At 41.7% G+C, this 16,700-nt stretch overlaps 1 protein-coding gene across 8 annotated transcripts in view; it reads left to right on the top strand.

Annotated features, from left to right (window-relative positions):
• LOC117939270 (vang-like protein 1) overlaps positions 1-16,700 on the top strand; it is a 44,795-nt gene that overhangs the window by 5,950 nt on the left and 22,145 nt on the right. For 6 of the 8 annotated variants that reach the window (XM_034864474.1, XM_034864475.1, XM_034864477.1 and 3 more), the window contains 2 exons: positions 3,179-3,457; positions 12,458-12,584. In XM_034864474.1, coding sequence (XP_034720365.1) covers positions 3,387-3,457; positions 12,458-12,584 — 198 coding nt within the window. In that variant the 5' untranslated portion in view covers positions 3,179-3,386. Of the gene's footprint in view, positions 1-3,178; positions 3,458-12,457; positions 12,585-13,182; positions 13,290-15,562; positions 15,822-16,700 lie in introns of those variants that run through there. The other 2 variants (XM_034864482.1, XM_034864483.1) reach the window with 2 other exon arrangements.

Below are 16,700 nucleotides of genomic sequence, written 5' to 3'. Positions count from 1 at the left end.
CACACACACACACACACACACACACACACACACACACACACACACACACACCCCAGCCACTCACAGATGTGCCGACACCACAGAACTGGGTCATACTAGATAATTTGTGCCACAGTGTATTTTTGGTCCAAGTGAAGTGTGTTTCCCTCCAAGTGGCAGATAAGGATTGCAGTACGTGCTCTAAATCTGGATAAGGGACTCTTTCTTTCTTTTCGTGGAGTTGTTAATACAGAAAAACAGAGATGTCTTGTGAATGAGGGTTTGCTCAGGTTCTCACCACCTTTTAAGGCGACTAGAGTCATAAATCAGCCATAAATCTTTAGTGCTGGAAGCCTGGCCGGAGAGTTTGAGTGCAGGTTTCGACCAAGGAGTACTGCAGCATCAGACCATGTCAGGACAGAGGGGTGGTATGTAAGAGGGCATAGGAAAGTGTTTAAAGCACACTGGATGATGGATACAGATATTTGAAAATTGGAATTTGTTTGTGCTTTCCCTAAAATACTGTAGATGGATAACTTTAAGTCATGTAACGCTAAAAAAGATGGTGTTTGAGAGAGCCCTCTGGTTAATATCAGCTTTTCTATCCCCCTCTCCATAGGGTTTATGGGTGTTAAATGGCATGTGTAGGCGGGCTGGCTCAAAGTGTATGTGTATAGGGAACTGAGTGTTATCTGAGCAGAAATTTGATTTAGGTCTTTTTAAGTTTTAAATACATGTATTTCACACTTCACATTTTTAATCACACCCAGAGCTGTCTGTGTGTCATCCAGGTATGATACATACTACATGTTTATAGCATGCCCCAAGCTACCCATGACTCACTTTTCTCTTCTTTCCCTTTGTGCAGTTCATCAAAAATGTGTGTAGAGTCTTTGAGCCAAATGTATCTCATTCAAACAACTCTGATCTTTTATTTTGCCATATAACCATCTTGGCTGACGATCCCCGACCATACCAAATCAAGGGCTCTCAACAAACGTCCTCTGATCATCGTCGCTGTTCCCCCTTGATGCAGTCTTTAAACCCTCCACCTGCTCCAGGGACCCTACATGCAATTAATCTGTGGCTTGTTTTGGTATTACAAACTATTTGATGCTTGAGTTGGCTTCTGCGTCTGCAAATGATGGCATCAGTGTTTTTACTGCACGTTGATCCTCGGGGGGGGGAAAAGACTGGTTTTACTGGAAATGACTTATTGTAGGTCCATCACCCAACGCAATTCCCCTGTAACAGCCACCAATAACCATTAAGGAAATTATTAAATGCTTTGGATGAAAGCATTGCTTCAGCTGGTGAAATTTAAAAGGCTTTAGTTAAATCCATGTAAAGTACAGTATGTGATGTTGCATGCATTTCTTTATCTTAACTGACGGTTAAGTATGCATCATAGAAGTTTGTGTTATGTTGATGTTCACATTTCTAAACTGTAGCCTTTAGTTGTGTCAGACAGGAATGTTGCACAGAGGGTAATAAATCATGATTCATTCTATAACAATTCATCTATACATTTTAATTTTTAACTGTAAGATTGCAGTTTCAATCTTCAAATCTATATATTATGGATAGCATCCACATGTGTTTTCTGTTTTTTGTGAAGTTGAAGAACCACAGGCTATTGGGTTCCACTCTCAGATATGTAATGATATGTCAAATCAAGGAAGAACAAGGGACTCTGTGACACTGTAATCAGCTGGCATCGTTTTATGTTTTGACTTGATAAATGGCTGAAACTGCAAATGAATGAATCAAAACTGGAATAGATTAGATTTCTGGTGTTTGACGTGCTTCCGCTATATATATATATATATATATATTTTAGTCGACGGCTAGAAATAAAATAAAATGAAACTAGGGCTTGGTGATATGGAGCAATATCATCATATGGAGAAAATCAAATATCACTATATTTTTGCTATACTACACTATATTTATCAAATACCTCGATATCGATACTGCAACGATATTGTAGTGTGCTTGCACAAAATATTTACACAATGAGATTTTTGATAAATAATCATCAGTAATGTGGATATAATGACTAAGTGGGTAAAGGCCAATAATAGAACAGTTACAACAGTCTGGTAAGTTCAGTAAATGACTCAATAAAGTGAATTACTTTACTCTAATGCAGCCTTTAAAACCAGGAAAAGACAACACTTAGACCATATTACAATATCCAAAATCTAAGATGATATCCCGTCTCATATCACAATCTTAATATAAGATCAATATTTTGGCCAGCTGCTCTAGATACAACAGCATTTCTTCAGTCCTTAGTTTGATTGAAAATGTTATCCACGCTTCTTAACAAATGGATCCTGGGGTTGAGTAGAAGTGTCTGTATAGACATAACGTAATGCTTCACTGTTTCATTAGAAAGTTTCATTATATTTGACATGCTTTATTTGACATACAAATGAAGCATGTCCTAGCCACAAGCAGTTAATTTTGTCAGGATTGGTAGTGCATTACTGCTGTGACACCCGGGAGCGAAGTAATGAAAATCTAACATGCATACCGTATACTGATACAATCAACTGTTTATCAAAAGTAATGACATGTAGGTAGAACGAGGACACGTGGATTGGAACAGTTCTGTGAATTTCTTCCTATTTATATGTCACAACTCCCTGAGACTCGCTCCCAAACTGGCAACACCTCCATCTTATTGAACTTCTCCTGTGAAAGAGAGGCTTTTATCTTCACCACGCTGTCGCTGTTTTTGTCTTCTCAACGCGCCAGCGTCAAGCTTAAATAGTTTGCTGTGTGTCAGACATTTAAAATTGCCTCCGAGCAACAGTTGTCAGCTGTATGGGAATAAGAGCAAATTGCTGCTTCACGGTAGCAGTGTTTCTTTTATCTGGAACGCTCAGCTACAACCTCCTGAGAGCTGCCTATAACGTAGTGTTGTCACTGCAGGTTTGTAGCCAGAAGATCTGGGTATGTACTTCATGTATGTGGGGTGCTAACAAATACTAAATGATATAAAAAGAAATGTGATGAACAAAGCTTGTGACTTGAATGATTAATTGTGTAATGTTTATTCCCTGTCAGACACTCTCTGTCTTCTTGGCTCCTCCTGTCCCTAACAGTCAGATGTGGGCAAGTTTCCCAGACATTTCCCATTTTGAATTCAAATTTCCCGTCTGTCTCTCCCCTCCCCCTTGCTCCCCTCCAGGTTGATGCTTCCTCACCGGGCGCCCCCAGGGTCGCTTTCAAGCCTGACTGCCGACAGGTCGCCACCTCTGTCAGCCTCTTGAGTGAGCCGATTGATCGCCTCTAGCTCAACAACACCGTGCACGAGGTTCCGCTGCGTCTGCCAGCGGTCCCGCCAAGCAGCCTCTGCTTCGCCCAGAGCCCAGCTTCCTGGGCAGGACCGCATCGCCATGGACACAGAGTCCACCTACTCGGGCTATTCCTACTACTCTGGCCGCTCCCGGGGATCCCACAGGCATGGGTAAGACTAACTCCTTTATCAATAGTTCTGTTTCCTCCTGTCTCTGCAGCTGGAGAGAACTGGTCATAGTGTCCTTTTTTAATCACCAAATCCCTACCAGGGCCAAGGCAACTGTTTGGAAGCTGAACTTGGACTTTGACCATTCTAAAGAAGACCAAGTGTATATATCTGTTGTAACACGTAGTTGACTAATCACTCAAGTGCTTATCTAAAACGAAGGTTGATAAGTGTCATTTATCAAGTAAAAATGACAAACGTACAACTAGTAAACTAGTAGTTCAATTGTAAAATCAGTTTTTCTTGTTTGGGGCTCATGTCATATAAGCTTTGTGATTGAATGTTCATTGCTGAAATGCACCTTGGGACATGAAGTTTGATACGCTGGTTTTCACCTTCAACTGTTTCCTCAAATAACCAGATATGTTGTAACATATTTAGTTTATCTTTTGTACCGATGATTCAGCTCAGAATCATGCTTCTTCTTTATTCTCTTTTAATACCCATTAAGTTACTGTATATATTGTTTTAAATGTCACACAAATCCTTCAATTGCGAACACAAGAGGGTCAGTAAGCACTTTTATCTGCTGAACTTGGCTCACATTGGATTGAGTTGTTGGAAAAGGGTAGAAGGACCTTGATCTTTTTTTATTTTGTGTCTATGTCCATTCAAGTCAAAGAAGTCAAGTTACGTGAGTCACGTAACACCATCTATAGGAAAAAGGGACTTTTACTTCTGAAACCAGGGACACTTGAAATAGCTCTTCTCTTTCTTTGCACATCTGTAATGTTATAAATTCTGGAGGAAAAGAGTTGGATTTCAGAACACTAAAATATTGCCTAAAGTTGCTTCTGCCATCTGTCATATAGGGAACAAACAACCCTATAGAACAGTATCTTGCTTTGTTTTGTGGTTGTGTGTCTTGTTTAATTTTTGCATACTTAATCTCCATTTTAGACATATCATAAACATATTACTTGGAATGACATTGCATAGACTAACCAAATAATTGACTAATTGACAGAATTAACCAGTCGGTTATCTTTATTCCCTTTCTTATGAATAGATTTCCACTACCTTTACCTTCCTTTCCCTACGCATGTCCACCCTCTGATCCCACCTCCTGTGTATCTCTGTCTTCCTCTCTGGCCGAGCATGTGTGGAGCCCACAGCTTGCATTAGTCTGTCAGCAGTGAAATGGCTGCGGCTGACAAGCCTCAGGAAGGCAGCAGGGGACAGGTGCTGAAGAGGGCTGACTGAATGATGGCTCAGCAGACCCGTTGAGAGCCTGAGAGGGGATGAGATGAGGGTATGGGAGAGAAGGCTCTTGTTCCAGAACAGCCCCTCCCTTGTCACTGACGGGCCCCCTCTTGCTTGTTCGCCATATATCTTTCTCAGATCCCCCCTTGCCGCCCCCCACTCTCACTGTCACCTGTTGCCGTTTAAGGAACTTTATGTCCCATGTTGGCGGTTAGAGTTGCTGGATTACAGGAAAAAGACATCATGGCGATTGTGTCTGGTCAATACTGAAATCAGGACTATTTGACCCGATTACTCTATGTCTTTTGGAGAGATGTTGATGATGAGATGATCTATTGAACTTAAAAAACAGTGAAACAGTTAATCAAATCAACAGTGAAACACCATGAACTGTGAAATTACCCCGACTTCTTCCCCCGTTTTATTTTTCTTTCCCCATTTAGAACACACGAGAAAATAAGAGTTTACCTGCAAAACCTAATGTGCAAAATAGTGTTTTTTCTTGATTGGTCAGATTTTGTGATCAGTAGAAGCCAAAATTGTAATCGCTATTCTGATTTCAATAAATTGCACAGCCCTATTGTTAGCCACCTTCTGTTCCTGTCTTACTCCTTCACACTATGTTTGCCTTTATCTCTTTACTCTGCCTTCCCTCATCATACCCTTGCTCATTTTTTGCTCCCATGTGTCTGACGCGATATGAATGCAGCAGCTGCCCCTTTCTTGTTCGCTCTTGACCTCTTCTCTGTATCGCCTCCCCCCACCCTCCTCCCCCCTTCTTAAATGGATTCCTGGCCGCTCTTTAAGGATGGGTAGGCGCAGGCGTATCACTTGTTCCCCATTCCCCGGGGCAGGAATGTGCCCTTGTAGCTCAAAGTTACGCTGAGCAAAAGTCTTGCTACGGTTAGAATCAAAGATAAGGGGGAGAGGTTAGTGGGTAGCGGTGGGAGCGCCTTTTCTCCCTTCTGTTTCTGAAGCCTTTCAAGTGAGTGACAGCAAATTGGAAAGGAACATATGGGCATTACCCGCCAAGTGCATATCCCGCTCCTCTGCTGCTCCGCTCCTACCGTGACTGTGCCAAAACCACCGGCTGGCCTCTAATTTGATATCAAAAATTGTTGCCTTTTAAAGCCCTTGTCATCAACTTCTACAGGTAATCTTTTTATGCCGAGGGATGCCACGCGTGAGGCAGTTCTGGATTGCTTTAGTCTAATTACACTGATGCACGGAACAGATGCAGGAATGTGGGAGCACCATCACATAGGAATAATTACACACAGTAACATGATCTTGTGGTTGCATTTGTATGTATGCATGATTTGGGAGGCCATCTTAAACTCAATTTGTCTGAATATACTAGAAGGATGGGAGGAAATTTGCTCAGGTTTTTATTAACAGACCACGGGCAGCAACGCCTCGGTGGGAGAGCGGTCGATCCCTGGCCCTGCAGTCCCATGGTGAAGTGACCTTGGTCAGGAGACTGAACCCCGAGTTGCCCCCAATGCTGTGTCATCGGAGTGTAAATGTGTGTGAGTGTTTTTTATCTGATAAGCAGGTAGCACATTGAATGGCAGCCTCTTCCACAGTGTGTGAATGGTGAATGGTTCTTGTACAATGTAAAAGAACTTTGAGTAGTTGTTATATAAGAACAGTCCATTTCCATTTATTTACCATGGACTATTTCCCTCTCATAGCTGTGTTTTTGCCCTTGTCCTGTGTCAAACATATCTTAACTTGGGTCCAAGATATTGCCAAATTAAAGGTCCGCAGCTTCTTAAGTAATGGAATCGTAGCAGCTAGGCCTGCAGGATTCAGGGAAAATATGAATCATGATTTTTTTGTTGTTGCTTAGAATCTAAATCCTGATTCTCTGCTTTTTTTCTCACAAATGGTAATGTTTGTTGCACACATGAACCATGACAAAACAACTCAAAATGGCAGTAACACACATAGATTTGTTTTTTGGCACCTATAGCACTTTGCGTATCGCCACAAGCCTGTGAACAGAGAGGCTTCAATGAAGAGAAGGGATAGCACTGCAGCACTTTAAAACCTATTTTATACAGTCTGGTTAAAACTCACAGAAGGAAGTAAAAGCGTTTTGTGATGCAGTCGGCTCGTAAAATTAAATCAGAATCAAAGTAATTTAAGGATTCAAGTATTAAAAAATCTAATTGTGAACAGGGTGAATCAAGATTTAAATTTTGTAGTGATTAATTGGGATTGCCTAGTTCCAGCTCTGTCCGTGGACGTTACTTCCTGCCAAAAAATGAGACAACATGCAGTTTGTTTTTTCCCAATATATTCTGTGGTGCACAATTTTGGAGTTGAGTCATTTTACTTCAGTTTTGTCTCTCAATAGTTTCATAAAGATGGCTCCTACACTCTGTCAATTTTAAGTACTTAAATGAATATGAAATTGCAAATCTCATATTAGCAGCTGCTCATGTGGAAAATTGCTTCTTTTGATTGGTGTAACTCCAATTATAGGGCAGCATACTGCATTCACATGGGACTGAGTGAGTCATTTAAACTAATTCATTCACAATTACAATTACATTTGGAGGTTTCTGAACGTAGGCCTCTTGAAGGAGATGTTTTATATACATTCTATATAGATTTGTAAGTTGACCATAAAAAGTTATTTATTTTTTCTTAATTAGTCGGAATACTTACATAAAATACTCCTTAAAAATCTGACATAACTTAACAGAAAAACAAACACTCTGAATACTAATGATTATTATTATGAGTCAAGTTACAATTATTATCACCAAAAGGATTAAAATCTTACTTGTTGGACCTATTAAGCTTAATATTTTTAAGGGAAATGTATTATTGATTTAAATAGAAAATCTAAGTTCTTGACGGAGTGAGTGGTTGGTCGGTCAGTTTTTATTTGGCCTCATGCCTCTACCCATTTGGCCGAGCTTGAGTCCTCCACCAGTGCCTTGGCTCAGATGGCTGCACTGACACAACGCTGTGTGGCACACAGGCGCCCGCGTTTGCCCTGCCAACCACAGAGAGAACAAAATGGTCCATAGACAGTGTGTAGTTCCATGCTAGTTGGCTCTACTTCTCCAATAGCGTCCCACTATTGCTCTCGCTCTGTGTGAGGTGGAGATTGCGACCACAGCCCCACACTCATCCTCAGGTGTTAGATGGAAACGGTGCTTCCAGAGCCTAATTGGCAGGACTCTGCCCCAGCTCGCCAGGCATCTCTGCCCCTCACAGGACTCATTCCCCTCCTCCCTTCCTTCCCATCCTCACTGTTCCAAAAAAGCAATACCCGTTTCAGGGATCCACGCTGGAAGTCACATTCCATTAATCAAATCATAGCACAGCACGCTGTTGGAATACAAACGAGCCGGCTGCATGTTAATGAGGCAGAAAGAGGATGTGGGAAGGGAGTGGAGAAGGTGTGTGTATGTGTGGGGTTGTGGGGCTGTGGGGCTGTGGGGGTGTGTGTTGGGGTGGGTGGGTGGGTGGGTGGGTAGACGGGTGTGGAGCGAGGTTTCAACACGGTGCGATCACCCCAGAAGCATGCTAAAGGGAGAATGAGAAAGCGGACTGGGACTGGGGGAGGGGAGAGGCTGGTAGACAGAGGCCGATCTGTTCCAGCCACTCCCTGGCTGCCAACAGGTCTGCTCGCCTCTGCATTTCCTCGAGGTACATTCACAATTGCACATTTCAAAATGCTGTTGTTCACAATTTGAGGTATGACTCCATCGTTTGCACATTTCTTTTCTTACACATCTGTAGTCTCGCCAGCATGCTGAGATCCAGGTGTTGCTTTACCTTCTGTTTGCAATGTATCATACTTTGCTGGGATACACAAATGGACATTACACATTCCGTGTGTACAGACACACATTCACACGTTGTTTATTGTAAGCCAGTGGTTCCTGATCTTAAAATGAACAACTTGTTGTGACTCCTCATTGCAAGTTATCTTAATGTGGATATGGGTTATAGGAATTTTAATCAAAGAGGGGTTTTCCATCGGTTACATTTGAAGGATTTTTAGAAAAGGCCTGAAGTAATTCACAAAAGAAATAAAACACAAAATAATAAAACATAGTTCTGTGTGACACATATTTTGTCATTCTTATGGCTTAGTTTGTACCCCAACCTCCAAATGAATACATATTTATGTCATTCTTTTGATCATTGTGTGACCCCTCTGATTTATCTGAGGACACCATGGACCGTCCCTTAGATGTACAGTAGGATTAGTAAGATTGTAATTTGTTCTCTCCTTCAGTTTGCTTCACTGATTCCTTATTCAGTTACTGGTTTCTGATTTCCCATACTGCTTTGCAGTCAGAGAGAAAGAGGGCTGTGTAGGTGAGATCAGTAGAAATATTAGTCATTTGTTTTCCAGTTAAAGTATCACTGTCAGTGAGATTATTTGGGCAGATGTAAACACTGACTGCTTTGCCTTTTGATAAATGATTGAAGAAAAATAAAGAAACAGCGTTGCTCTTGTTTTGCTTTTATGAATCAGTGTATGTAGATCCTGTAACTATGAAGTATGATAATGCATTTATGCTGGAGAAAAGGCTTTTAGGATGAGGTCTAACTGATGTGTTTGATGAACGTGACAAAAATGCACTTTCAATTTAAGTGACTTTATTGGAATGAGTGCATAAAATACAAAGATGCATCACAATAGGGCAGAAAAAAAAGGATGCAAATAACACATGATATAAATAAATTCTACAGATGATTCATTATTTGCCATTATTTGAGACGGAGCTGTGAGATGTAAGAAGGGCTCACAAAGTTGCGGAGATCATAGCCGGCTGCTACATTGATTTTGCTGTCAGTCTGCAGCAGTCCTCCCTCCCTCCCTCCCTCCCTCCCTCCCTCCCTCCCAGTAGGACAGGTAGTCTCTCCAAGTTGCTTGGATAGAGCAAACCTGGGAAGATTTTTATTATTTTTGTGTTGGTGGATAATGGCTGCTTGGACCTCTGAAGTGCAGCTCTGTCTCCACTGTTCTCTGGTCACAGTAAGAACACAACCTCTCTCAATAGTTGTAAAGTACCTTAACAGGACCTCCTTTAGTCACATTAGTCCAGTTATCCACAGGATAAGGATACATCCACCAGACATCTGACAGACCCTTAAATGCAACTTTCATCCCAAATATCTTTTTTAAAGTTGTAGAGTTTATTCTTCTTTTTAACACAACCTTCTGCTACACTCTGCTCTTTACTGACTGTAGTTGTTACCTTTGCTTTTCTTTTCCCCCAGAGCCGCTTCTTATTCTGCTGATGACTTTGAAGTAGGATCACGGCTTTGTGAGCCCTGCTGCTCCTCCCAGCCTCCTCCCTGTTCCCTCTCCTCCCCAATTAATAATCACAATCAGTGACAGCCTCTGACTGACACTCACTCCCACTGGAGTAATCATTTCTACAGGGATGATTATAGCTATAATAATATTTAAAGTAATAATGATAGCTGTAATATATTTAAGGGCTTACGTCAACCTAATCTCCTGGATTCATCAGACAAGAATATGTCAGTCACTCTGTCCGTGAGAGAAATGAGCTCTCTCTCTCCCTCTGTGCAGATTTGAAACTTAAGTTGCTGTGGGGTTTTCTGTAGGAAATCGTGTCCTCATTCAAGGGAAGTACAAGAATAGAGGTGGAAATCATGCTGGTTAACACCCTTTAATCAAAACACTTTCATCCAACCAGTGCTAACTCTGTTAGACTGTAACCGTTCCACTGCTGTCAATCATACTGATTCCACTGTTACCCTTGCAGGCAGGATATCCTGTAAATGATGGTTATGAATTGTTATTGTGGGAGAAAGTAGTTATGTAGGGCCAGTTGTGATTTTTCCCTTCAGCATAAGGCAATTGTTAATGGGCACTAGATCGTATTCAGCTGTGTAAGACTTTCATTATTCCAACTTTTTGTCTTTGTCATTTTTTTGTGTGTGACTTTGAAAAGGTTCAGAAAATGATTATTATGCACAACAGCATCTATAAATGTCTTTTGTCTTCTTCCGACGTGAACAAGAACTGCATGATGTCTCTTTCATTCACCTGATGTCCAAAATGTTTGTCTAAGTAATCTCCTTAGAGCATTGTCAGCTTGTAATATCTATCTGAGATCTGACTGCCTTGGTTCTGGTGTCTGTCTCTCATTCAGCTGGGAAATACAACTGCTGCCAGACAAATTTAACTTTGCATTTTGCATTTGCGTGTAATCGGTTCTGCAGCATTTCGATTTGTGCCATAAAATACTGTATGTATGTCCAAGATGTCAGAATCCGGAGGAGGGAAACGCATGGGGGATTAACTGGGACTGTTGAGCTTTTATGTGGTAACAGAGCTGCAGAGTGGGCACCCTGCCATGTGGCGATGGTGATGCTGGGCTAAGGATGTGGAGACCCGCTATTGAAGCTCTGTGCAGGATTAGGTCTATAAGTGCAGCAGGTCAGTCTGGCTAATGGAGCTCATATGGGCAAAGGGCCATGTAGGGAGAGTGATAGAGGGACGAGGGGGTGGATAGAGTGAGGAAGGTCAGATGTAGAGTGAGGAAGGTCAGATGTAGAGGGAGGGGTTTGTGGGGCAGAGTTTACATGGGCTTTAGTCAAGGGAAATTAGATGGAGACTGAAACCCAGTGAGCTCCTCTGGTCTTATCTGACTCAAACAGCAGCCACCTCCTTTCACATAATGTGTACGTGCGTGCATGCGTGTGTGTGTGCGTTAGACAGGAAAGGGGGGAGAGAGAGGGGATGATATGCAGCAAAGAGCCACTGGTCAGATTTGAACCCATGCCGCTGCTAAGGACTCAGCCTAAATGGGGCACACACTCTACCCGGGGCTACAGGTCAGAAACAAGGACTGACTTCAGTGACTGAAGAAAGAACATCAAAAATACATTCATATTTGGTTCTTAAAGGGTCACTCACTCACCAAATGCTGTAATATATATATATTTTTTAAATCAAAGTAGCAAAGGCTCATGATTTTTAGTTCCTGGTCTGGTTAAAGTGCTAAAACCATTGGATCCTACATTTCCCATACAAGGATATTTTAATGCCTCCGCACCAGCGACAGCCGTGGCTGGAGGCGTTATGTTTTTGGGTTGTCCGTCCCAATATCTCAGTAACGCCTAGAGGGAATTTCTTCACTTTAGGCACAAACCATTTAAATGCAAGGATGAACTGCCTAGTTGTTTTTGTTTACCAATAATATCTATACTATTACTAAGGAGATTCCCACCATTTGGTAGAATACTTAATTGGTGACACGAATCCTTGAAACTGTGGTGATTGTGTCATCCACGTTTCAGAATTGGTGTGTGGCCTCTTTGCAGCAACATCCATATTTGAAGCATTATCTACTGTCATGGCTGCATATGAGTCTGGACATATGATGTAATATGAACTGCAACTTGACTGGTTGGCAGAGGCATACAATTGCCCGGTGGTCTTGTTGTTTAGCCTTGGAAACAGTTTTCTGTAGAGATAAAACGTTTAGTCGATGCAAAGGTCTTGCTGTTTCGACTTCCTAAATATTAAAACTGACTGTTTTAGTTGGTCTAATGGTCTACCTTTGGGTTTTTGGATTGTTTGTCTGACAAGAAGCACCTTAAACTTTATGTTTGTAATGGGTTCCTTGTGATGAGTACATGATGAGTACGTGCTTGTGTACTAGTAGCTCTTTAATGCAACATCCGTACTACATTTACCATGATTTTTGCTTTTGCTTTGTTTTTCAGGGAGCGAAGCCGGGACCGCCACAAGACCCGCAGTAAAGACAGCCGCTCAGAAAAGTCTGTTACAATTAACACGCCGCCCGCCGAGCCGCTGCTGGGCGACTCATCTGTTCGGGGTGAGCAGGTCCAGGTAGGACTGAACACAGCACCACTGTCTGCACAGTCACTTAAATGCAATTCTGCATCCAACCTTAGAAGCCTCTTACACATGAGTTCCCAAAAATCTGTACATTTCTGTATGTTCACCTTTAAATGAACCATTGCTAAAGATGTTTTCATAAGTTTCTTTATGGGTGCCTCTAATACAAGATAGTATCTCTCTGCTACTGTGATTTAGAAAAGGATTTAGAGTACAGGAGATTTATCAGTCACTAGTCAAAATGAGATGAAATGATTATGTTTATCAGCCTGGGCTGGGACAAGCCATCTGGTATATAAGGGCAAAAGCCAGTAGGGCCAGTCCACTTTTGGCGAGGTCTGGGCTGTCATTTTCAGGAAATCTACTACAGATAAATCTGCAACAGGATATGGATGCAGAAGGTTGCTTCTCTGGTCATCACAACTTTGTTTTGTCCAATTTGTCCAGAGCAAACACTGTATTTCACCGCATGGAGTGGGTCAATCATTCAATACGATCCAGTGCAGGGTGGGGGGATTGCTTCAGTGGCCCCTGCCAAAATGGACCAGACCAAGCAAAAACAGCAGTCTATCTGTTTTTAACTGTCAGTCATAATTCAAATGCTACCCACAAAAACCATGCTTTCTTTGATGTTAGGGATTGCAAGCTCAACAAATGGATAATGTGATGGATTATTTGATAACAGAGAAATATAAGGTAGGCAGTTGTTTATTAAATAATTTTTCTTCCAAATGTGTTAAATATTTGCTGAACATGTTTAGGCTACACCGTCAGGATGTGTTCATTTGGCCATTGGCTTGTTCATGTTGTTCATACAGAATGTGCTGACTTATTTTCATTTCATAAATCAGACAACCATGTGATTATGGGTCCTGGAGTCCAATAAAAGGCAGAACAAATTAAAGACAGGTTGATCAGATAGCACTGTGTTAGATGGGCAGGTTGGCTGCAAGTTGACATGTTAAGACGTGAAATTCCTGGTAGCACTTGAGGGATACAAGACTTTTGTTACCTTAAGTATTGTGTGCTACTGTTGAGTCAAAACACAACTCCGTTCATTTCTGTATTCAGTATTAAAATGTACATTGGTATCCATTTTCCAGGCATTCATGACGTGCAAGTCACCGTAAACCAATAAAGGTTAAAAATGTCAGATAACAAAGAGCAGAGGATCAAGGCATTTTGGTAAGAACTTGATCCCATGTGTGCACTTCTTGCAGCATTCTTTGAAAGCAGGAATTTCAACACTTGCTGGAAAGAGTCAAATTCATTTAATGAAAAAAGAGAGATTTAAGCACCTAAGACTGACCTTTTTTTTTAGCTAAACAACTGTCTGACACAGTGGTCTTCATCAAGTGTTTGGATTAACTCGCTGAAGGGAATAGATGACAAACACACCAGACGCTCCATCGTTCAACATCATTTACTGACCTACTTGGTGCCTACTTTGCTTTGTGGCAAGACTTGTTAGCAGTGCTCGTGTTTTGTGCATTTTTTTTTTAAATCTTATTTTAACCCATGACAGGATTTGCCACAGAGCACAGTCATCCTTAGTATTTTGCTTTTCATTTCTTATTCATGCTGTGGCCTGCAGTGCTGCTGCTGACAGGGCGGGGGTGTTTGGCTTTAGTTTGTTTAATCAGGGCCAGCGATTCAACTGAGAGAGAGGCTCAGCACAAATCCCTGTGTGTCTGTGTGTGCTTGTGTGTTCTGCTCTCACATATGCTCCTGTGTGCGTCGATCTCGTCTCAGTGACTAACGGTGCAGCGCTGTGCTCATTACTCCACTGCTGGGACTTAATCAGAGTTTGGCTGACAGAGCAGCACATCGCTGCTGGCAGGGATGTCCTCACAATCCAGTACAAAAGTTTCTTACGGCTGTGTTGTGTCTGTGATGCCTCTCCATCACAGGAATTATAAAAGAAAAGGGGCTGCTTTACATGGAAATGTGGCTGTGACTGGAGATTTGAGCCAAATAATTGTTTAGAGGGCTTGCCTGCGTTTGAGAGATGGTGTTTGGCTGGACCGCGGGGACTAGGACGTGGAAGTTCTGTCGCTGAGTCACTGAGTGATGACTTTCCACTGTTGCATGGACTGAGTGTGATGACGCCAGTTTTGGTGTTTCCCAATTGGCCATTGCACTTATACAAACTGTATTCGTGCGACACATGCTTGTAGCTCCACAATCGCCCATCAATCAACTAATTAACTTCCACAATACAAGGTGGATGTTTTTGCAACAGAGCATATTAACATCTCACTTTCTACTTCTCTACATGTTTATGCTTGTTGAATAGATGTAATGATTAAGTACACGCACGCACGCACGCACACACGGTTTTATCGGACTTACTAGGTCAACTTTATTTTCCCAAATAGAGAATTCAGGTGGTCAAGGTGCAGATAAACAAAGATACACAAAACAGTCATCATAAAACAGATAAATATAAAGATTGATATAAATATTAATTTTAAGTCTAAAGCAAATATGAATTTTCATTATACCCACCCCACCTCCTCTTATATTACAGCCCACTCTGTGGCACACCTACTCTAGCACATGCTGGCATGCACACTCTTAAATACTATGTTTGTGCGCATATATATATATATATATATATATATATATATATATATATATATATATAGTATGCAAACATATTACCATTCCACATAGCCCAGACCAAAATACCAACAGTTCCTATGTTTGTGTACTGTCTAATTACTAAAGGAACAAAAGGCTTCCTAAACCTACAGTAGCTGTTCTTATTTTCCTCAGCAGAATCCTTCCATTGCCCCGACAGCTTAGTTGGAACCTTTTGTGCAGAGGGTGAGCCGGGTCATTGAGGATGCGGTCTGGCTTAATCAGAATGAGGTCCTTACACAACTGAGCAGCTGACATCTGGTCACACCCAATGACCTTACTCGCCATACTGAACATGCGCCACAACTTATTCTGATCCAGGCTGCGCATGTTTAAAGTAGACCAAAGGACGGGATACTCTGAAGGACAGCCTTGTAAAACCGTTGCGAAACATAAAATCTACATTCAAAATGGACAGTTTTCATAAAAAGAACATTTGCTGTTGCATCTTTTCACCTTCACAGTGGGAACATATACCTCAAGCACTCATTCAGCTGTAAAATCTTAAGGTGGGAACAAATGGTATCAGTAGATGTCTGCCTCTGCTGTATTTTGCCATTTGGGTGTTTGTAAAGGACAATGGAGGTGAGTACAGCTTAGACTGAGATATGGAACATCTACAGTTGAACTGATACTAAAATATGTGAGTTATTAGGTCAGTTCTTCTTGCGTTGATTGTTGTTGTATGAAACTGGAGATTAGAGTGTGTTAGTGAGAGATGGATTGGAGACGCAGCTTAGTAGTGTGATGTGAGGTGGCATTGAATGAGGTGTCAAACGGGAGAAATGTGATATGTTTAAACCATAAAGCATTCTTTGAGAATTAGCGCCTTCCTATCCCAACAAGTGGAAGAGCGAAAGTGGAGCTGAGTATATTTTCAGATGTTTGTGAGCAGTTTAGAGAAGAAACCATTTTTGTCCTGTGTTCTTGTGTTCATTTGTGCAGGGATCAGGTGCTTTCTGGCAAATAAATGGTGAAGACAATTGGACTAAAAATGCACTAAAAACCTGTCTGATTTGCTTGGCTGGCATGGGATTGTAAAACTTTGTAACAAATTTAAGACATTTAATAGTTTAATGATATCGGAACACAGAGTCCTTGTTATGTGGAATGGAAGTAAAGACTTAAAAGCAGAATACAAATAAATGTGTTGCTGGGCTTTGACTGCAGTGTTACTTTCCCAGCTTGCATCCCTCGGCCTGTTTTACCTTCCGCTAGTCCTCCCTGCAGCTTAATTCATTCGATCCAAATTAAACTCAGCTGCTTTGTGCTTGCTTATTGCATTCCCTTACAGACCATGGCGCAGGTAGCACCGCCATCCCCGACTCCGTGGGGTGCACGGGCAGCCATGTCAGGCTCTTTGAACAAGCAGTGCACTTGTGTTCATGTTTGGCATCCCTTCCCTGCGGTGAGTGCTTCCTGGCTCAGTCTCCTGTGAGACAGAATCCTGCGGAGCTGCATGGT

This window comes from Etheostoma cragini, chromosome 24, assembly GCF_013103735.1.
Source record: "Etheostoma cragini isolate CJK2018 chromosome 24, CSU_Ecrag_1.0, whole genome shotgun sequence".
Lineage (NCBI taxonomy): Eukaryota > Metazoa > Chordata > Actinopteri > Perciformes > Percidae > Etheostoma > Etheostoma cragini.
This window is presented reverse-complemented; position numbering and strand designations above follow the sequence as displayed.